The 22,051-nt window shown below is 46.2% G+C and overlaps 1 protein-coding gene across 8 annotated transcripts in view; it reads right to left on the bottom strand.

The window, feature by feature from the left end:
- Window positions 1–22,051, bottom strand: part of LOC147011136 (protein furry homolog-like) — a 173,507-nt gene that overhangs the window by 5,769 nt on the left and 145,687 nt on the right. For all 8 annotated transcript variants that reach the window (XM_085859042.1, XM_085859043.1, XM_085859037.1 and 5 more), the window contains 15 exons: window positions 20,004–20,098; window positions 18,499–19,136; window positions 18,248–18,346; window positions 17,498–17,595; window positions 16,311–16,481; window positions 15,939–16,079; window positions 13,105–13,305; window positions 12,814–12,975; window positions 12,570–12,644; window positions 12,265–12,435; window positions 11,523–11,684; window positions 11,256–11,432; window positions 8,266–8,825; window positions 7,957–8,170; window positions 7,628–7,777 (listed from right to left, as the gene is read on the bottom strand). In XM_085859042.1, coding sequence (XP_085715168.1) covers window positions 7,628–7,777; window positions 7,957–8,170; window positions 8,266–8,825; window positions 11,256–11,432; window positions 11,523–11,684; window positions 12,265–12,435; window positions 12,570–12,644; window positions 12,814–12,975; window positions 13,105–13,305; window positions 15,939–16,079; window positions 16,311–16,481; window positions 17,498–17,595; window positions 18,248–18,346; window positions 18,499–19,136; window positions 20,004–20,098 — 3,114 coding nt within the window. The remainder of the gene's footprint in view (window positions 1–7,627; window positions 7,778–7,956; window positions 8,171–8,265; window positions 8,826–11,255; window positions 11,433–11,522; window positions 11,685–12,264; window positions 12,436–12,569; window positions 12,645–12,813; window positions 12,976–13,104; window positions 13,306–15,938; window positions 16,080–16,310; window positions 16,482–17,497; window positions 17,596–18,247; window positions 18,347–18,498; window positions 19,137–20,003; window positions 20,099–22,051) is intronic.

The following is a 22,051-nucleotide window of genomic DNA, read 5'->3' as shown; positions in this document are numbered from 1 at the left end:
AAACAGTGCAGGAACGAAGAGGAAATATCTGCACAATCATCAAGATTGTCATGATTGGGGCATTATCTTTCTCTATTCTTTTTGATGCACGTGGCCCACGAAACGACGACATATTTACGATTTGCAAAAAGAAAAGAAAATGTCATCACTTTGAGGCCACTCGATCACAAACCGAGCTCTCCGAAAGCCTTTAAAAAAGGCTCAGCTATTCTCGGTCCTCAATCCATTGTCTGGCCAATCTATTGACCTTTTCGTTGAACTAAAACCACCTTCCACAGAATTCATTCTTCAGCAAAGGAAAGAGACAGCATCCAGAAGGGAATGAGTATATCAAAAATAGGGAATAAACATTGCACCAAATTGGTGTTCTGAAAAACTCACCTGAGCATTCCAAAAAAAAAATGAACCTGGTTGAGCGTTTTATCAGGTTCAGGTATCACATCATCAAAGATGATGAGACTGTTAACTTAAAGGTGAACATATTGTTACGGAAATGGCCCTTAGTAGGCTACTAAATATAGGATTAGCTCAGATCCCCCATTAAATGCATGTTTAGTCAGGTTGTTCGGTAAATGGATGTTACATGTGTGTCGGGAGGTGTAGGATGCATGTTTATTGTTCGTACAGTGGTGGTGTGCCGAGGGCTTCTTCTTCCTCCCCTCTCTGGACGATAGGCCCCGCCCAGTCGGCTGAGGGGGAGTGGCCTGGAGAGGGAGGTGGAGCTGGGGGGAGGAGTTTGTCGGCTTCGTAAAAAGGGGAAGAGCCAATGGCTTGGGAAGCGAGCGAACGAAGGAGGGACAGTGTTGAATCTGCCGGGAGAGAAGCTGAACCTGAGCGTGCCGATCTCTGCCATTTTTGGCAGTAAGAGAGGCTGCCTGCACGTCGAGTCTGCCTTTTTGGCAGTGGGAGAGGCGGCCTGCACGTCGAGTCGACGATCGACTCTTATGAGGAGGTGATCGACAGGTTCAACCCGCGTCTGGCCGCGGAGCCTCCGTCCTTACTCACCTCACGGCTCGACACGTTTGTCGATCCGCCTGCGGAGCCCGGCACCTCGATTGGGCCTTGTCTGGTGAACAAGCCAGGCCTGGATTTGTATGCTGGACCTTGAGAGAAATCAGTTGAAACCCATCGTCGATCTAACGGTCTTGTGCTGTCGACATTGCGCGGGGCCAGAACGCGCTGAGGAGGGCGTGCGCACGCGGTACCTTGAGAAGAAAAGAGTACAGCGCGCCATTTTGCCACGCGGCGTGTTCGAGCTTGGCCTTCAATCCGTGGACATCAGCTTGTTACGAGCGACATTCATGCTTTTGACACTTTCCTCTCGTCCATGAAATATCACCTAGTACTCTGTCTTGTCTGCATGCTGTCTGTCTGTCTTGTCTGCACGTTGTTTAAGGCATATCTCGGTAGGGACCCCCTCGAAACCTGTAATCCGTAGTTCCCTAGTTAAGAACGGGTTAAAGATTGTTAATAAAAACATCGTCATGAATGTTTTGCTTGTGTTGTGTTCCCCGATGTTCCCCAATAAATCTGGTTGGTTCGTATGAAGTTGCCGCTATGGATCAATTCGTGTCACGTCGAGGAGTCAGGTCAGGTATGGGAGCATGTGCCAGAACAGCGCGTCGCTGCGTCCACTTTCCGCCGGTACTCCAGGGGCCTCCGTCTGGCCATCCCCCAGGCAGATGCCAGGCCCATCCCCATCTCCTTGAGATGATGGTCAACCTGCTGCAACCATGAGGCACGTGGTCGGCCCACTGGCCTCCTCCACTCATGAGACTCCCTCGCTGAGAGAATCTGGTGAGCAGGATCAGCGTCAGGAAAACGAGCCACATGTCCATACAGCCGCAGCTGACGCTCACGGACTATGCAGGTAACAAATCTCATCCGAGTCTCTCTCAGCAACCGCTCGTTGGACACAAAATCCGACCAGCGATAGCCAAGGATTCTCCGAAGAGACCTGGTACCAAAGGAATTAAGTCTCCGTCTCAGATCCTTGGTCAAAGTCCAAGTCTCGCACCCATAGAGCAAGACTGGAAGTACCAAGGACCTGAAGACTCGGACTTTCGTCCTCCCGCACAGGTACCGGCAGCGCCACACCCCATGATCCAGTGAATCCATGACTCCCCAGGCCCGACCCAGACGTCTATTGACCTCCGGCTCACAACCTGCGGAGACATGAATATCACTGCCAAGGTAAGTGAATCTATCCACGACCTCAACATCCTCACCACAAACAGACACAGACAGGACAGCAGCATCCAAGATGTCACCGAAAGCCTGGATCTTTGTTTTGACCCAAGAAATCCGTAATCCCAACGGCTCCGACTCCTCATTCAGCACCTCGAGGGCCCCCAAGAGGATGTCTAAAGTCTCCGCAAAGATGACTGCATCATCTGCAAAATCAAGGTCCGAGATCTTGACATTGCCAAACGATGCACCGCAACTTGATCTCTCCGACATCCTCCCAAAAATCCAGTCCATACAAGTGCTGAAAAGTGTGGGGGCAAGTACACATCCCTGACGAACTCCAGTAACAACTGGAAATAAGTCAGAGGCGGTACCACCACACTTCACAGCACTCCCAGTACCAGAGTAGAGTTCAGACATCAGATCGATCAGTTTCGGTGGCACCCCACGAAGACCAAGAATCCTCCAGAGGACATCCCGATTCACTGAATCGAACGCTTTACAGAGATCAACATAGGCTGCAAGCAGCCCCTGCCGAAACTCTCGTCTGCGTTCAGTGAGGACACGAAGAGCAAGGATACGGTCAATCGTTGACCTCTTTGGTGTAAAGCCTGACTGCTCTGGACGCTGGTGCTCAAGCAGATGGTGGCGAACCCTATCAAGAATTATCCGAGCAAAGACCTTGCCCGGCACTGAGAGCAGCGTCACCCCTCGGTAGTTGTTGCAGTCTTGGCGATCACCCTTCCCTTTCCAGAGAGGGACAACAAGGCCCCTCTTCCAGTCAGTTGGGATGATGCCTGTGTTCCAGGCAGAGCACAAAACTGCATGCAACGACGCGAGTGCAGCATTTCCACCAGCCTTGAGAAGTTCAGCATGGATGCCACAGATCCCTGGAGCTTTGCCCCGTTTCAACTGGTTCACCGCAGCCCGTGTTTCCACAAGCGATGGTGGACCACAGTTGATTCGAGGGTCAGCAACAGGGATTGTAACACCCTTGACGTCCAACTCGACAGCTGGGGGATCAGCCTGGTACAACCGCTCAAAGTAACCGGCCCAGCGGGCCTTCACTTCAGACTCCTCTGTCAAGAGCCTACCACTCTCTGCTCGAACTGCAGTGCTCCGAGGGATGGGCTTGGATGAACGTAATGCGCGAATTCCCCTGTAAGCGGGACGAGAATCACCTGTCCACAGGTGATGCTCTACCCCCTCACAGATTCCTCGCACATAGGCCTCCTTGTCCACCCTCAGTGCACGTACAGTTTTACGCCTCAGCTCCCTGAACAGCTCAGCTCTGCCATTCAGCCTGGCCCTGCGACTCTGGTCAATGGTATCCAGTGTCCCTTGAGAGACAAAATTCTTCTTTGCCCTGCGGTGAACTCCAAGGCATCCACCGGCAACATCAAGGACGGTGGTCTTGAAGGTGCTCCACAACTCTTCAGGACCCCCCAAAGCACCCAGACCCCCCAAGTGTCCACTCAGCCTGTTCGCAAACTCCTCAGCTACTCTCTCATCCCTGAGCTTGGCAACATCCAGCCTAGGCTGGGATGGTACCATTCTCCAGGATTTAAGGTGCAGCTTTAGAGTTGCTACAACAAGCCTGTGGTCAGTATTGAGGAACTGAGCACTCCGGTAGACCCTGCAGTTCTGGATCATCCTCCAACGACCGTCAATGAGGACATGGTCAATCTCCTTTGCCACACCGCCAGCGTTGGAATACCAAGTCCAGCGATGAGCTTGCGGGCGCTGAAACCATGAACCAGCCACCCTAAGTCCATGACTTCTTGCAAAGTCAAGGAACTTAGTGCTATTCTGGTTCATAGTTCCTGACCCATGGGGACCAACACACACCTCATAACCATCCCTATCAGTTCCAGTCGATGCATTGAAATCCCCCAAGACTAGAAGTGTATCTCGTCTGGGGCACTGATCAACCACAGACTCGAGTGTGGCGTAGAATGCATCCTTCACGGTAAGATCACTCGCCTCAGTCGGAGCATAAATAGAGACCAGGGAAATGACACCTAAGGAGTGACGAATCCTTAATCTCATAATACGCTCGTTGACCGGTGTTACCTCAATTATCATTGGGGTCAGCTTATTGGCCACAGCTACAGCAACTCCTTGGGTATGGTAACCATCAGAGCGACCAGACCAATAGTAGGTGTAACCACCCACCATTATCTCGCCGCAATCCGGTCTCCGAACCTCAGAGAGAGCTGCAATCCCGATGTCCAAACGCTTGAGCTCAGATGATAACAGAGACAGGTGATCATCCTCTCTTAGGGATAGGACATTCCAGGCACCCACCCGAAGGGACCGCCTCAGGTTAACCCAAGGAGACCGCCGTCTGGTGGACGACACCTCAGCACCACTCCGACACACTCTCCCGCAATCTGATCCAGGGATGTTACCCCGTGGTTTCCCTCCTATCAAAGATTGGGGGTCCCGAAGGCTTTGCCCCAATCCCATCATCCGGTGAGCTGCCCTGCGAAGGGAAGCTGCACAGGAGGTACTCCCACGGAGTGGGTTTTCAGATTTTTTTGCGTTTTTGCGTTTTGCGGAATGAAGCGTTTTACGGTGGCTGGAGTGCAAATCCTGCCACCAACCTCCTAATAAGAAGTAACCCAACTGCAGGAGGACGTCCGCAGACACAGTTGGGCACTAGATATGGATGGCCGTTGGCTCACAAGGAGCTCCTCCGCCCTTTGACAGGTTTTGTTTTTAATCCTGCTGGGTGTCCATATCCAAACACCCTCCTCACCAGAAAACCTGGTGGGGGAGACGGTTTAGTCGCCGACAACCCGACCATGGAACAGGTTAGTACAGGTTTACATGGTACCTGTAGCAGGTCACAGATCGAACCTGACCTGACATGGATCCGTTCGATCATGGACATGGATCCGTCGAGGAGTGATCCGTTCGATTGGTATATAAAACCAAAATGGTTTTACCACAGATTGGCAGAAAATGCTCGGCATCTGACAAAACCAGTCTGTAACTGGGGTTCTATTTCCCCAACTGGTAAGGTCCAGGATTACGTTGGTATCGCGATTGAAGACGCGTGACCCGAGGCCTGTGCCGAGCCAACCGGCGTTATAAACCCCGGAGACGGCGGTGGTGAGGGTGGCGCCAAGAGTCGGGTGAGAATCCCACCACCGCTGAATCCTTAGCAATATCATGAAAAATGGTCATGTGCCAACAGACCATAGATTTGACTTGGGTGGTACTCTCGATGGTGCTGACTCTTCCTCGCAATGACTCTCCTGGATATCCCAAAGTTTCAAATTGATTACATACCTGCACTAAACAGTAATGTTCCCCTTTACTGATACCATCTCTGAAAAAAAAATAAAAAACTACTGTACTGTATTTAAAAAAAAATTCCTAACATTATATTTTAACATCCTTGTGATCAGGGGAGCTTGCCACACTTTTCTCATCCACACTCCTCCCCCAATCCCCCAAATGAAAGATTCATTAAGACTTTACATTGATTAAATCTGGTGTTGGTGTGGCACAGGCATGATGGCCCCAATGGCCTCCTCCTGCATTTAATTTCCTTGTTGACTTAATTTGGGCTTTTTCTTCAGACGGGAAAAAACTGTCACTCAACACAGATCATTCTTCTTTGTTATATCTGAACAAGACAACCTGATTTGCTATGAAATTATTTTTTTTACCCCTGTAGGCCCAGATCTTTCTGAAAGATCATCTGTTATTTTTCCTTTGAAATAAAATTTAAACAAACTCCAATCAATTAAACAAGAGCGGCACTCGGTAGAGCAAATCCCTCCACCAGAATGAACATTTTACGTTTTGTATCCCACTGATGGGTCGGATGTACATCCAGACCTGAATCAAAATCTAATCGGCTTGTTCTCGTCACCGACCCAACTAATCCACCAAGTTTCGTCCAAATCCATCGTTTTTGGGGCCAATCTCTCAATGGTTAATAATCACTTGAAAAATTCTAGTGACCAGATTTGGACCTACATCTTCACCAAAATGGAATCATTTCATCCTTGTCACACACTCAACCTATCCACCAACTTTTGTCTGAATCCATCCATCTATTCTGGGTCTCACTATCTGCCATGATCTTTCCTGGGAAAGCCACATTTCCAGCCTGGCCTCCAAAGCCAGTCGCTGACTGGGAATCCTCCGTCGTGCAAAGTCTTTCCTCGGCCCACCTGAGCTCCTGACCACATACAAAGCTTTCGTCCACAGCCTGATGGAGTACTGCTCTCCCCTCTGGGCTGCTGCTCCTGCCTCCCCACCTTTCTCGGCTTCACGCTGTGGAAACTAAGGCATTTAAGATCATTGGCATCTCCCGCGATGAGTCTGAGTCCTTTGGGCCTCTCATTCTCTCACCACAGGCAGGTCGGTGGTCTTTCTCTCTTCTACCGTCTCCTCTCCGGTCTTGCCCAGGCACGCGGGAAGGTATTTTGAGTGGGGGTGTTGAGGTGCTATCTATTTTAGCGATGGTATTAGAGTCGTCGTGAACCCCAACCCCGTAGCAAGATCTCCATGTCTGTGATCACTAAAAACTAACAAAAACATTTTTTTAAATTATATTTTCTTCCCCAAAACAAAATAATTTATTATATCGTTTTAATATATATATTGAATATTTTTTTTAAATGACTTTTTTGCAGGCAGGAGGTGCTGTGCTCCTGCCCACAGCTAGGGGGTGCTGCAGCACCCTCAGCACCCACTTCCCGCACGCCTGGTCTTGCCCTCCCCCCTGCTCTGTCGGCGATATACCCCCCCCCCACTCACCCATATTTCCACAGGGTGCTCAAGGTCCGCCAACAACTCCCTTCTGGTAAAACTATCAAAATCATGAATAACTACTCACCTTCACTCTTTCATTCCTCTTTTGTCCCACCTTTGGAATAAACTCTCACTCTCTTCAATCCCATTCTTCCCTCCAGGCCTTCAAAACAGCTGTTCACCACCATCTCGTATCTTTCCCCATCCCAAACCTCAATCTTTTCTTCCCCTGTTAATCCACCCCAAACCCACCTCCTTCAAATTCCCTGCTTTCCTTCCTGAAAGTCCCTGTAGTGTGCATCTTGTATACCCTGTGTTACCCACCCCATCCCTCTCCCTTCCACAGATCTCCGAATGTCTGTTTCCCACTGTTTTGTCCTTACCTCTCCCGCCCCTCTTGTCTCTTCCCCTCCTTGCTGTGCGTTGTGTGTTAGCTCTCATTCGAGCCTCGACAAGGAATACAAAATATATATATATATATATATATATATATATATACATATATATATATAATAAAGTAAGTTTTTTTTTTGATATCCTGTTGAAACATAATCTCCATCCACCTTCGGTGGTGGAGATAATAACGCATATCCACCTTGCTGCATTTGTAATGACTTTAGACGGGTGGCAAGAAAGGTTCGTCAGAGAGGGCAACGAGGTAACCCACCGTCTCTGCGTCGACGAACACGGTGGGACAATCGGCAGAAGACAGTAGAACGTCAAGGGATGACAAGAATCGGGCACCCAAGCCACCAAGTTCACCACCCAAGTAGTTTCTTACTGAGTAGGTGAGGTGTCTAAATCCATGTTGCAAGTACTGAAAAAAAAGATTTAGGAGAGAACATGGGGCTCGAATGGCAAGATGGCAGGTGCAAGGTTGCCGACTTCTGGCAACACAATCTTAATAAACATTCCCACGTTTACTATCAATCTTCACAATTTCTTCTCCTGTGATGGCGTTTCAATGTCCGTGTCCAGACTACCGCACAAGCTGACCTTGAAGAATGCGGTGAACAGCTGAAACGTGTGCACTGCACAGGAGCCATCCGCATCGGTGAGAGCATGTCTGACGTGACTCTTCCAAGCTTCCTCGGCATCTTCGCAGGTTGGCGGACGGAAGGCTGCCAGGATGGCCGGAAAGAACGGTGGAGGAGGGGTCAAGGAGCGAGTTTCACTGGAACTCGATAGTCTACCACCGGCCTCACTGGGACTGCGCACATCACCACAGGACATATTCATTTATTTGAAGACTCGTATGTAACACAAAGACTTACTTTATGACACCAGAATAGTCTACACAAATACCTTGACATAAAAGCTTGTTCTGGCTCCAACTCGTCATCAACCTTCTCTTCCGTTTCCGTAAGAACGACGATGGCGCTGTCAGTGCTTTCTCCTCCCTCTCCTTCAACGCTTTGCTCAGTTTCTTCAGCTTCTCCTTCTGGCCCTTCCTCCAGTGCATAATCAGCCATTTCCACAACCACCAGAATATCCTCTTCAGCCTTCTCCTCCCTTTGCTCGATAACAACCACATCAATATCTTCTTCCTCCTCCTCATCCTCTTCTTCTGTTGTCCCATCACAAAACTGACCTATAACCCCATTCTGATTGGCAATGATACCCTCCATTTCTGTAGGTCTTTCAAAACTGGAGCATTCTCCACTTTCTTCAACCTCAGCATAATCGGTTTTTATCCCAGCTTCGCTTTCTGTCTCGGTCCTTTCTCCTGGTTCCGAACCATTGCCTTCGATGCCGCCATCTTGTCGGCTATCCATTTCTCCCGAAGTCAGAAGAGAGTCGTGAGTGGAGAAGCAGCTATCATCTTCACTTGCTCCTCCTTCTTCCTTAACCAAGATGTCTTCATCCTGCAAGACATGTGCAAAAAACATGGATTGCCATTTTCAAAACACAAAGCCCCTGAAGAGATGTCGCTTGCTGTTGATAAGATATTTTTTCAAAAAATGAAAACAATTTTTTTTTTGTTGCAAATGTGTGAATGATTATCTGTCATACTTCAACTAATGATCATCTACATATTACACATGTGGAGGTCGTAGAAGGGGAACCAAAGTGAGAAGAATCGATTTCAGAAGAGAGAGCGAAGGGAATGGGGATGATAAAGGAAAGTTGGGTCGGAGGTAGAAATACTGAAGAATGTCACTGATGGTAAGTGGAAGGGGAGGTTACAAAGTTGATATACTTTTCCATATTATGTAAAATGCAGAAGATATTCCCTTGTGAATCCCGCCTCTGTGTGAGCCGTATTTTACTGTTGTAGATTCGCTATGTCACCCGAAAGGGGTCGCAATCTTGTAAGTACATATATTTTGTGTGATAGCAACTTTTTCTGCCCATCAGATAACTTGGATTATCGAACGATCGGTTCGATAACAACATCTCTATCCTAATGCGAGGATGAGGGTTATTGGGCTACAGTATGTTCTTTATTATACAAAGTCTGTTAATATTTGCAGGGCACTATTACGAGTTTTTGTGCATTGCCGGTGTTTGCATCGCCCTCCTGGGGCTTACCGACTCTATGGTCTCGTATGTCCATACATCAATTTAATGAGTAATTTGAAAGAAGAAGAGGAATTTGGTGCCTATAGCTTTATGATTAACATGCATCGCCGTAAGCTATGCTGAGTGCTGACCTGTGCGTCTCGTATGTGGAACTTAGCAGTGCATTGTTGTTTTGTTGGAGTGAATCTGTGTGGAAGAAAGGTCATTGTTGAATAAAGAGACGGATTAAAGATGTGACATCTGCTTCATCAGTGATCTTTTATAGCAGCATTGAAAGTCGTCCTGGGGTGATCAGCCAAGTTGTGGGCAGGGTATTACGAGCGTCTCTGAAGGAGCAAAAATAGCGCCACTTTTGTGGTAGTTGGTAATACAAGTAATCTTTTCTTTTTTTAAACACATGGTCTAGGCTCGTGGAAGAGCTGGGACACAGAACAGAACAGGACACAATACGACAAAGGGAACAGCAGGAGAAAGGGGAAATGCCAATAGCATGGCAGAGGGAGAAGGTAGACAAAGACAGATAAACAGGTATGCAGGTAATGATGAGGGTTCTGGGAGAACAGAAGGGGTGGACATGATGGATACATAAGCAAAATTTTGGCAGGGGTGGGGGTGGTTTAATGGGTGTAGAAAATATCATGGCTTTAGATGGGATGACCTGAGATGGGGGGATGAGGGATGAACAGCTGTCTTGAAGACCCAGAGTGAATAATGAGATTGAAGAGAGTGTGGAAGGCAGTTCCACAGGTTGGGGGGGGGGTGGATAGAAAAAAATGAGTGGAGGTGAGCAGTAGTTTTGGATTTTGGCAGATTCATTAGGAGTGGGTTGCTGGTGGACCACGTGCCCACCCTGAAGATACTTGGGGGGAAAGGGGGGAGGGGGCACAGCATGGAGAGCACAGCGGGTGTAAGACCAGAAATGAGGCGGAAGAAGACAGGAACCACAGACCTGTCTGCAATGGAGAGGTGATAGGCCCATAAACTCAGCTTCATCGTGAAAGATTCTAAGGATCTTGAAAGTCTTGGTTTCCAAGGCATCAAGCTGAGCAAGATGTGAGGAAGAGGAGTCAGCCCAGGGGGGAGAGCAGCACTCCGTCAAGCTGCAGGTGAAAACCTTGTTGGTGAATAGGAGCTCACTAGCTCAGGTGTGTGAAGGAAGGACGTTACACAATGGAGGATGCCCAATCAGCGTCTGGCTTTTGAGGCCAACCCTAAAATGTGGTTTTCCCAAGAGAGATTATGGCTGAGAGTGAGATCCAAGAGTTTGAGTGACTGAACTTCTTCAAAATGGTTGTTGAGAACATAGATGGGAGGGTTTGTGGAATGGTCCTTTTGGAGAGAGAGTGAGAGTGAGAGTGTGTGTGTGTGATTTCTCAGGATTCCTTTATCTTACGATGCAGAGTACATGTTGTGACGAGTCAAATTTCTTTCAAAAATGACAAAATTATCGCGTGCATTTCCAAGAACATGCCACAGCACATTCCCACCGAAGGTGGGCCGAGAAAGGTACTCCCGCCCGGAGGGCAGCAGCGCCTGCCAGTAATTGATAACAGAATCTTAACTGCTGTTTATTAAACACGAACTGATTTTCTCGATTCATATATCTCTGAGTTTGGGAGATGGCATTCCTTAATTTCATTGACTTCATGAATTTAAGATCATTCAGCATTAAAAAAAAATCCATTCTGCTGTAAATTTATAGTTAAATATAAAAAAAAATCACTTTGTTTAATAAAGTAATGCAATTTAGATATTGATGAAACGAAAAGTACCTCCCAAACACTGTGCTCTTCACTCAAGGAGATGTCCACACTCGGGCTGTCCCCCGCAGGGGTGCCTACGGCTGGCGTGCCTGATGCCGGTGTTCCAAGGCCGTTGGGAAGATGCTCACATGCCGCAACCTCAATTTGGCTCAGCACAGATTCTTCAGTTGGTGAGTAGGTGGTTAGCTTCAAAACAAAAGTTTTAAATCATTATCATCACACTTAAGTAAAAAATTAAGGCAAAACAAAGTCAAACATTTTGTTTTTGGTTCGCACCTCCTCATCCGACGATTCATCCGTGTCGGCTGGGTGGTTTAGGTCAAGGCCTTGCGTAGTGCACACAAAATCACACTCCTGCAGCGATGGCAGACCCTCCTTGTCCAGGCTGTCAAGTGAACGACGTCGCACACCCCAGTTGAAATTATCTACGCTCTCACCCTGCACATAAGACACACAAAAAAATATCCTTGTTTATGATGTGGAAAGGGGAACCTTGTTTCATACATATGGCAGGATATGCAAGAACACGCATCATGTGCACATGAGCACACATTATGTATCGCGCACGTGCGTGTGCACACGCCTCTGCCAACTGCCACAGTTGGCACATCTGAGAGAACTTAGTAAAAAGCCACAGAGTAAGGTCCATTTACATAAAACAATAGAGACACCGAGTAGAGGAAGAAAAAAAAAACAACGTCTTACCAGGAGCTCCTAATGTGATACAGGCAGCAAGGAGAAGCAAAGGAAAGATTGCTGTGCGTTAGGATTAATGACATGGCTTAATGACGAGATGGATGTTGGAAAGGAAATGGAAAAGGGCGAATGTGAATGCACACAGATATAAATGGAGGGAAGTATGAGCATGGTAAGAATCCAGCTTGCTTTACATGAGAGGTAGAATAATTAAGTTAGAACAAGGTAAACAACATAAAGCAGTTAAAAAAAAAAAAGAGGAGACAACAAATTGATAATTGGAAAGCAGCTGAAAAGAACAAGATAAATTTCCATTTCTCACTTCTGCTTCTTCGAGTTCCACATCAAGGAAATCAAAGTCTTTGAAGACGCCGAAGTGTTGCTCACTGAGTGTGTCTTCATGTGCCTCATCACCACCACCCACATCTTCGCCCGACGGTCCTAAAGGAGGTGTTTCTACGAGTTCCAGTTCTCCACTAGAGGAGAATATCACCTAAACACACCAAAATGTATGTAAACACCATGTGTGTAAAACAGCAGTCGGTTTCAGGAACCATAAAAACGCACACGCACACACACGCACAGATCAAAGCAACGTTCATCAAGATAGACAAAATTCTTGCTCACCGAAGGGTTTTTGGACAATCCAACTTCTTGTCCACAAAGAGACAGAACATTGGCAAGTTTCTCCCTTGTACGTCTCTGTAAAAGCACAAATGCTCACCGATCTACAATGCAACGGAGAAAAGTCATATTTCTACACGGATTGCAGTAAGCAACAAAAACGAATACATCTCTTGAAAAAGTTTCAGGAGTTTTAAAAACTTAAAACTTGGTTTCGCAAAATACGAAAGTTTTCATCCAAAAGCACCTGTGAAAGCTGTGGTTTCTTCCAACTGACGGGAACGAGGGCATTGGAACCAGAACCGGAGGAGGTGGACGAGGTGCTTCTTGTAACTGCAATGGCCTTTGGTTTGCCATCATGTCCTACCGGTCCTTGCTGTTCTGCATATTTACGGCCAATAACTGGCGTCTGCCAGTCACAAAAAGGACAAAACAAACAGCAGGATTACCTCATAACCCTGAAGAAGTGACAAAGAAAAGGAAGTCCAATTATCCTACTTCTGTTGCAAAAGATCAATATACGACTCATCTGACAAACCTCCGACACATCAAAGTGGAATTCGAGCGTCTTCCCAGGGAGGGCCTTCACGCCGGCATTCCACACTCGATGCACAGACAACTCCAACGGGACTGAGGGCTCCAATGCCAGGCTGGCTCGAGTCTCCAGTGGGCTGGCAAGGCTTGCAGAACGAGACACCACCAACTTTAAAATGTTTAAAGCCTCTCGCCACTGCAGACTCTGGACACAGATAAGGAGAACATAGGTGACTTCAGTTTGTCTGGGAAGAGTGCTGGGGGTGGGTAGAAGAGAGTTAAGGAGGCAAGGCATAACAGGTGCAAGAATAATGGGTGGCATGAAGGTGAGCATGGAAGCTTGGACTCAGACAGGAAGATGAGCAAATAATTAATGTGTATACCAGGTGAAGCCAAAACTAGGTACATGTAAAAGGTTGGGTGTGAAAAGAGAGATCTCATGTGGCAGTGGGGGAGGAGGAGGCCTTTTGACACGACTCGACTTCCCATTTGAACATTCCAATAATGCATAAGGCCTGAAAAACCACCCAAAAGTCCAAAAGAAGAGCCAGGAGCCACAACCCACAGAGGGGAGCCATGAACCTTTGCAGTTTCACATTTTGAATCCATTTGGAAGTTGTTACAGAAGAAAGTTCTTAATAAAGATGGCCGACAGTTGATAACCTGAATTTTCAAAATGAGGTCAGAAGCGAAAAGTGCATTTCTGCAAAGGTTTGGTTGCAAAATAATAAAGAATGATTTACTCGACAACATTTAGAATGAAAGAATAAAAAAGTAAGGAAGTAGGGAGACTTGGCCTCATTAAAATAGATATTCCAGGATGTGGAAAGCTTTTCCAGATTGGTGATGCATTTACATCTTGGGTCATTTGTTGACTTTGAAGTTATATATTTTTACCATTGAGCTGGTCTGAACCCCATCTGTAGCTCAAGCCTGTACTGCAGGCACATGGTCATGAACAACTGCTGAGAGCAAAAATTAGCACATGGTGTGGGACAATCTATCTCCGCTGAACATCAACACATTCCAATTTATCACACGTTGTTCCAGAAACCCCCTCCCGGTTAAACTTCCAAAATCCAAGCCGACGGGACACCTCAACAACTTCGTTCCTCACTTGTCCCGTCTCTAGAACCGCCTTTTCACATTCTTCCCTCCAGAACTTCAACCAGGAAGTGCCACCTCATGTCATCCCCCATCCGAACCAATTGCCCCCATTAACCCTTCCTAAGTCAACCCTCTTACTCATTAGTTTCAGTGTTTGCTCCTGTCCTCTTCCCTTTCTTTGTTTTCTTGCTGATTGTGCCCAATTGCTGTTTCCCTGCTACCCTACTGTCAGTTCAACCTTGCTCTTCCATAGGATTCACTCTTGTCGAGGGAAAAAAAAAAAAAAAAATCGCTGCTTCCTTTTGTTCTTGTCCGGGGCAAGAACTGTGGGCATTCCCTTCCCCTCCTCATGAGGGTCGACTTATTCATTTCTTGGTGTAGAATCATGTTGGGATATACAGCGGCATCCAAGTGTTTCTTTGCATTTTATAAAGCCATTTGTGTATGTAATGGAATAAAATAATGGAGGAACAACACAGGAAAAATACACGACAGTCAGATTAATGAAATGCAGAAGTAAGTGCAGATTGCATGTGAACACAAACACAAGAGAAGCAAAGAAAAACAAGCACGAATTGAAAAATGGGCAACTTGATGGGCTTCATTTCCACATGAACTAGAATGGCAATCGGTAAAGCGCATACCTCCGCCAGGCTGAACAGTTTATGTTTTGGCCAGATGTACATCCGGACCTGAACCACAATCTAATCGGCTTGCTCTTGTCACCGACCCCACTTGTTCACAAGTTTTTGAGAAATTGTGCTACATATCGTTGTTGACCTTATCTCTCAATTCCAAAATCCAACAGCTCAGTTTAATCTCTCAATTGTGAAGAATCACTTAAAAATTCTCAAATGCCGATTTGGAACCAGATCTTCACAAAAATTGCAACAAATAATCCTCCTCACCCACCCAACCAGTCCACCAAGTTTCATCTGAATCCGTGCATAATTTCTTGAGATATCGTGCTATACTAGATATTGTTTTTGGCCCCGTCACTCAATGGTCCATCCATCCATCCATCCATCCATTGGGACCATGCTCTGTACAGAGCATCGGTGCTGCCCAAGCAGTCTCCTTCGCTATTGGGCACAATCCTGGATGGGTCGCCACTCTGACACAGGATACTCAAATGGCTCAATAACCCCAGCAAGCTGGTACTCATTTTGCCGACCTCGGAAGGACGACAGGCTGAGTCAACCCCACCTGGTATTAATTCGACAGCCAAGCAGGATTTGAACTCAGGACCATAGGATCCCAAGCCCACCACCTTAACCATTAAGCCAACACCAGACATGCTCAACGGTGAAGTCACTCAAAAATTTCTCGGATCTGGTTCCGGATTCAGATCTTCATCAAAATCTAATCAATCCATCCTTGTCACACACCCAACCTCTCCAAAAAAATTTTGTCTGAATCTGTCCAGAACTTTTTGAGACACCCTGCTCACAGACAGACAAGCAAGGGTGAATACATAACCTTTGTCTACCTTCGGCGGCAGAGGTAATAAGATGGTTGCCATGTCATTTACATCAAATATTCTCAGTCAAAGGGAAACACACGAACATGTATATGGAATAGAGACAAAAAAACAACAAACAATCTGGGATCGTCATAGTAATAGTGATGCTTAAAAGACACTTGCAAAACAAAGTTAGAAATTGCACGTAACCAAAGAGGAGAGCATCTTTCACAAAAGAACAGGCTTCTATCTCGGCCATGCACTCTCACCTGAACATATTTACCGATAACCTTCATGACCTTCTGGTTGAAGGAGGCAGCAGGAACAGTTAAGAGATCAGCATAACTGAGAAGGCTCAGCAGAATCTGGAGTAACGTTGGTTGAAGAATGGCCAGGCCCTTATCAAGGAGCTTGGTGGAGAGAAAAGGGATTGTTGTTCAGTGGGCAACAGAAACACCCGGTTACGATATCAAACTGAAAACTGTGTAAAAGCTTTGGTTTTGAAGGAAGAAAGAGAGGTTCTCATGTCTTATTGAATAGCCAATGTCATCAAGAATAATGGAACGTTTAAACACGTGTGGGGAACTAAAATGTGCAAAGCATCGCAAATCTGTGGGCATTTAGTTTTGAAGTGAACATACCTCGGCGATGTAGGTGATGAGGGTGAACGTCCTGTCAGCAAAAGAGTCGTGCAAGTATCGGCAGACGACGCTGACCCAGTTAGCGCTGTCACGAGTATAGCTTCCATTTCGGTACAGGCTCATGACATGCGCCAAGTTTGCCAGCTTTGTGGTCTTTTCAGCGACACAGACCTGCAAAGATCATGGGAGCTTAAAGGGAGGATGTTTTTCTGGGAGGAGGAGGAAGAGGAAAAGAGGAAAAGAGGAAAAGAGGAAAAGAGGGAAAGAGGGAAAGAGGGAAAGAGGGAAAGAGGGAAAGAGGGAAAGAGGGAAAGAGGGAAAGAGGGAAAGAGGGAAAGAGAGAAAGAACGAACTAGGAAATCAAATTTTATGCGAATATGTTGATGGATGTGCTCCAGCCTGCCTTAGATGTTCACCACAGTTAGGTTTGATAGAGAGAGATAGAGACAGAGACAGACATATAGAAAAAAGAAAACATCAGTTGCTTTGAACTAACATGAGTTACCCTACTATTAATTTGCAATTGATCACTGGCTTTAACACCAACACAATTATATTATGGGTCCCAGGCATCAAAAAGCTATATATAATCAACCAAACCATTTAAAATGGAGCACCTCACCACCATTAGAGCATTTAAATTTCAGCAGATGCGTCAATAAATGTGAATTGTTGCTCCCAGCTTCCAGCTTGATGACAGAAGACGCCATTTGCATTTTTGGCCCCTCCATCCCAACCCTGTTTGGAATCCCGTGTGGGCATGGGTAATTTGGTAGTGATCCGAATATTTTTTTTTTTTCAAAGGCACATGACCTTTGACCTGTTGAACCCAAACTTGAATCGGTTCATCTTTGCATCGCAGTACATGCTTGTACCAAATTTGGTTGGAATCCCTTTACCAGTTCACAAGTTATCGTGGGAACGAAAATCTGTGATGCACGCACGATCGGACAAAAAGCCTGAAAACGTAATGCTTTCGGCTGCATAAACATTAAAAAAAAGACTGGAACCAACTCTTGACGAGTCCAACTCCACCAAATCTCACGAGTGTCAGGTGTGTTTTGCCTCTGAATTTCAACAATAACTAAGAGGGTGTTTATTTGTTCAAGCATTAAACCTAATACCATGCCAGGTATAAATACAAAATAACATGACAACATTTAATGACAAAATACTTGGAAGCCCACCTGGGCAATGCAATCTGCGCACCGTCGGCAGAAATCCGAAGGGTTGTCGAAGTTTTGTACAAGATGCGGAAGCAGACAGAGTACGTTGAGGGGAAAACCTGAAGAGAGATGAGAGGTGACAATCATCAATCAAGTGGTTCATTATACTCTCCTCCAGCTATCTCAACACCTGACTCCAACCTAATTAATGCCTTCATACAAGCTTCATATGCTCTATCATTAATTTTCCACCTGCCTCTTTTGCCCCAGATTCACCATTCTTGGATCCTTTGTAAAAAAAAAAAAAAAAAAAAAGATGAATTTTAAAATCAATCCCTCACTCCTGGAGGTTCCCACACTCGCCTCAAAGCTGTCTCAGCCCGTATTTGAATCCCGACACGGAATTTTTCTGAGTTAAAAAATATCTACATTGATCCATGGCTCGTGGAGGAACAAAGACATTGTCAACATTGGTGTACCTTTAATATGAATTACAAAGACACTTGTAGACACTGAACAAATACATAAAGTGTATGGGATTTGAACCTAGACTGTGAGCATCATGATCCATCGGTTCGGATGAGAACGCAAAACAAGCCGACCTAAAAATCTTGAGGATGACACAAACATCTATCTCACCTGAATGGCCATTTGTGACCTCACGTTTTGAACACATATTACCGACCACACGTTGCCTGGAATGAAGCCAGAATGAATAATTGAATTGTTTACTCATCCGTTGGACACCCTCTCCAAAATATGCTAACCTACCTGTACTCTGTGTCATGTCGAAAACCGGTGCCCGTGAGACGTGTGTGAGTTTCTGCAACAAATGGATCGTACGCTCGAGCGTGGCGGCTGAAGTGAATCCTGCACAGAAAACATAGGAACAAAGATTGAAACTATTACTTTGTTATCTGTGCAAGCAAGAAAATGAACGTTTTTGGGTATCCTTAAAGAGAAATAAAAATGACAACCATGACAATAATTACTCAACAGCATCTTTACAAGACCATGCGTACCTTTCAGGAGCAATGCCTGGACACCAGGAAATCCTGACCAACCCAGTTGGGTCAAGACCTTCTCGAGTTTCTCCAACCCAGCAGGGCGGTCAAGTGTCAGTCGGCTGGACTCTCCAGCAGGCATTATTTCTCCATTGCTTAGGAGACGATCCAGGAGCCGAAGGGCGACGCTATATTCGCTCTCATAATCGGACTCAAGAAGAGCAACTGCAGCCCAAAATATAGTCACCAACAGGCCAGTGGGATCACTGCTTCCACCTGGTGAGCCTCCGCTTGCATTGCTGCTGTGCCCAGTCCCGATCGCTGGGGCACCCGCCCACGAGTCAGCTTGACCCTCCTTGAGCGAGCCGAGACTCCTGGCCTTTCCCAGCGAACAGGAAAGGGCCATCGGTCGTTGGGCATTCGCACTTCTTGCCTCGAGCCGGTCCAGAGTAGCACTCCGCCGGGGTGCATCCGCAAAGCGGTCTGCTGTTCGGACATGCTTAGGTACAGAGTTGCTACGATGATGTCCACTTGTAAAGGGGAACCAGCCAACCAGAGTGCTGACCCCAACCGCTGGAGCTAAACTCAAATGGCCTGTACTGCGGCGGTTCATGGCGCACTTCAAATGCAGCACAGAGGGGTCTGGTGACGTTGACCTAAAATGAACAGACAGCAGGCAGTCTCTGAGATCATCTTATCGCAAAATATAGCAACAACAACAAAAATAAATAAACCAATGTCACCCGCAGGGTGACCAGTATCTTGCCAAAAGGTGACCACGTGTGACTTCTTTTAGGTCACACTGAGGTGAACAGAGCTGCTATCCACCAGGAGCGACTCCTTGAGGAATATCTGCCTACGAGAGATTCCGATGAGAATCGTTCTACAGAGTAACCATGAAAAATATGCTTTTGCCTCATAACGTCACCAAATGACGTCATAATGTCTCAAGCTTGACATATCTAGAAAGCACTCAGAGGTGTTCAATTTGAGGTACTACACGATATGGTTCCTAAAACTGGAAAATTTGACCTTGGGGTCAAATATGTTTGACCTTAGGCGCTAACCATGAAGGTCAAGGCCAATCGCCATCAAAAATTAATCAGCTGAGCGCCAGACCATGAACTATATTCCCATGAAGTTTGAAGACGATCCGATCAAAATTACTCAAAAAATAAGGGTTTCGTCGACTCCCCTGATTTGTGACAAAGTGACCTTGACCTTTGACCTTGACCTTCAAAATTTTGTGCGCTGAAAGGGACCTCTATAGGCCTCTGATATGCGAAGTTACAAAAATTTCCAATGATAACTGTGCTCTGCAGAATTTTTTATACGTGATTACAGACAAACAAACAAAAAAAACAAACAAACAAACAAAAAAAAAACAAAAAAAAAACATACAAGCTGACTAACATATCTTGCAAAAACTTCGTTTTGGCAAGGTAAAAATAACCAATCGTGCACAATATACAAGAATGATATACAAGGATGACAGGAAGGATGGGGAGAAAAAAAAAGTTTACCTGGAAAGTGCAGACAGGAAATCTGCCTGCTTTGAACTTTCCATGATGGTGATGACAGATGCCTCCAGAGTCAACATCATCTCCATTACATAGCCCTGCACAATGTACGATTGTGATTCAAACAATGTAAACAGTGATAGCACCATATAATGGCAAAGCATGCTGAGTAGAAGGAAAAGGGGGAGGGGGTGGGGGGGGGAGGGCAGGGGGTGTTAAATGATAATTAAATGCTATTTCATTGACTGTAGATCCTCTCCACCCCACACCCCCTCTCCTCCCACCAAGGCCGAATCACAACATCCTTCTCAGTTTTTGGTTACATTTTAAGGTCATTGTTGTCAAGCTTGAAAATGGGATTGTGTCATCACGTGGTCACAAAGACACATCACACAAGCGCTGTCATTAGAACTGAACAGGGAGTATTTGCACTCAAGGCTCCACAAAACTTGTTCCCTCAGTTTGAAGCACTGTTATACCTGTATCATCACACCATGCCATATTGCATTGAGCATACTGATGGGGACACTGTGTGCAGCTGCCCTTCCAGGGCATTCTACAAAAAACTTATGTCTCAACTAACAGTACTGATGCCTGTCTGACATTCAAGTGACTCCCTGGATTATTTCCTCACATCTCTGAGGAAATAATCCAGGGAGTTGATACGAGGAGAGTCACACCTGCTTTATCTGACCATCGATGACAGACTTTAACTTCCCTCTTGAAGTGACTCCAAATCATCTGACAGATCAATGGTCAGTTAGGAACAGTGTTGCCTGTAGTCATTCATGTCACGACGACGATTTGTTTTGGGATAACACAGATGGTAAGGTAAGACAGCGGATCACCATTCCTTGTTGAATGACAATCAGCTGTATTATATCGATGAATGAAAATCGAAAACACTCGACTCCACCAGGTCTAGGACATGATGCTGTGCAACTCTGCACAAGACCGAGATAGTTTATCAGCTATTAAGTGTCTGTTGATGATATTCGAATGGGATCGGGCTCACCTGGGATAAACTGAGCAGGATTGCCTTGAGGCAAATTGCATGCGTCTTTGGAAGCTACGCATTTGATTTGATATACATATATCAAACTCACTGACCATGCCTGAATTGATCGACACGATCATGCTGTGCCCCTTTTGGAGCTCTGGCATGTGATGTCACTGCGACTTCCCATTGACCATGTGTTCTGCCAGATCCCATCCATCGATTTGAATTGGTGCTGACTTCCGATTTTGACGTTACACACCAGGCCCCACCTCCAGGCATGCCATTACATGAGGCGTGCAATGAAGAGTAAACAAAAGATGTCATACATGAAAATACAGAGGGATGGTCGGAAGATGAGTAACTACATTGGACAAATGATCCCGACAGTGCGAATTGGGGAAATTACAAAACGACGATTCCAGCAGTGTGGCGGTTGTGCAAAGCTGACGCTCCCCTGAGGCAATGGCACACAATATATAGCGGTCCTGAGACAGATATCTCATGAGTAATTATTTTAAAGAGTCCTTCCCTTATAGGTCATATGTGTCGTGCGGGCTTTTAGGCAGGTCTTTATACCCATATGATATTTCCTTTACTTCGCAAACACGACTTCTCTATCGTGCAAGCATGCACGCATGGCAACAGGTAGCTCATTTGTATATGCACACTACTTCCCGTTCAAATCTCGCACCATTCTCCAACAGACACTCACCTCAAACCTTCGCCACACGCGATCCACAATGCTTCAACCTTCATACGACCACAATGCCTCACTAAAAATCACCACATCATTGGATCACAGCTCAAAGTCGCCAACAAGCACAAATTGATTCCACAATCGCAACGACTGCCATAACCATCACAAATTTGCCACACTACAATCACTATGCTACACCACCACTGCCATCGCTCAACCAGCATTGCCACCGATGTTAACCATCTCCCCTTGGTGCGGCCACCCACAGATGAGGCACCCACGCGAAGTAGTGAAACCTTGCCAGGATTGGCTGTACCAACTGGCGTTCGAGGTTGCTGAACAACCCCCTGGTGC

This window comes from Eptatretus burgeri, chromosome 16 (assembly GCF_056783735.1).
Source record: "Eptatretus burgeri isolate ZD-2024b chromosome 16, Ebu_testis_v1, whole genome shotgun sequence".
In the NCBI taxonomy this organism is placed as follows: Eukaryota; Metazoa; Chordata; class Myxini; order Myxiniformes; family Myxinidae; genus Eptatretus; species Eptatretus burgeri.
This window is presented reverse-complemented; position numbering and strand designations above follow the sequence as displayed.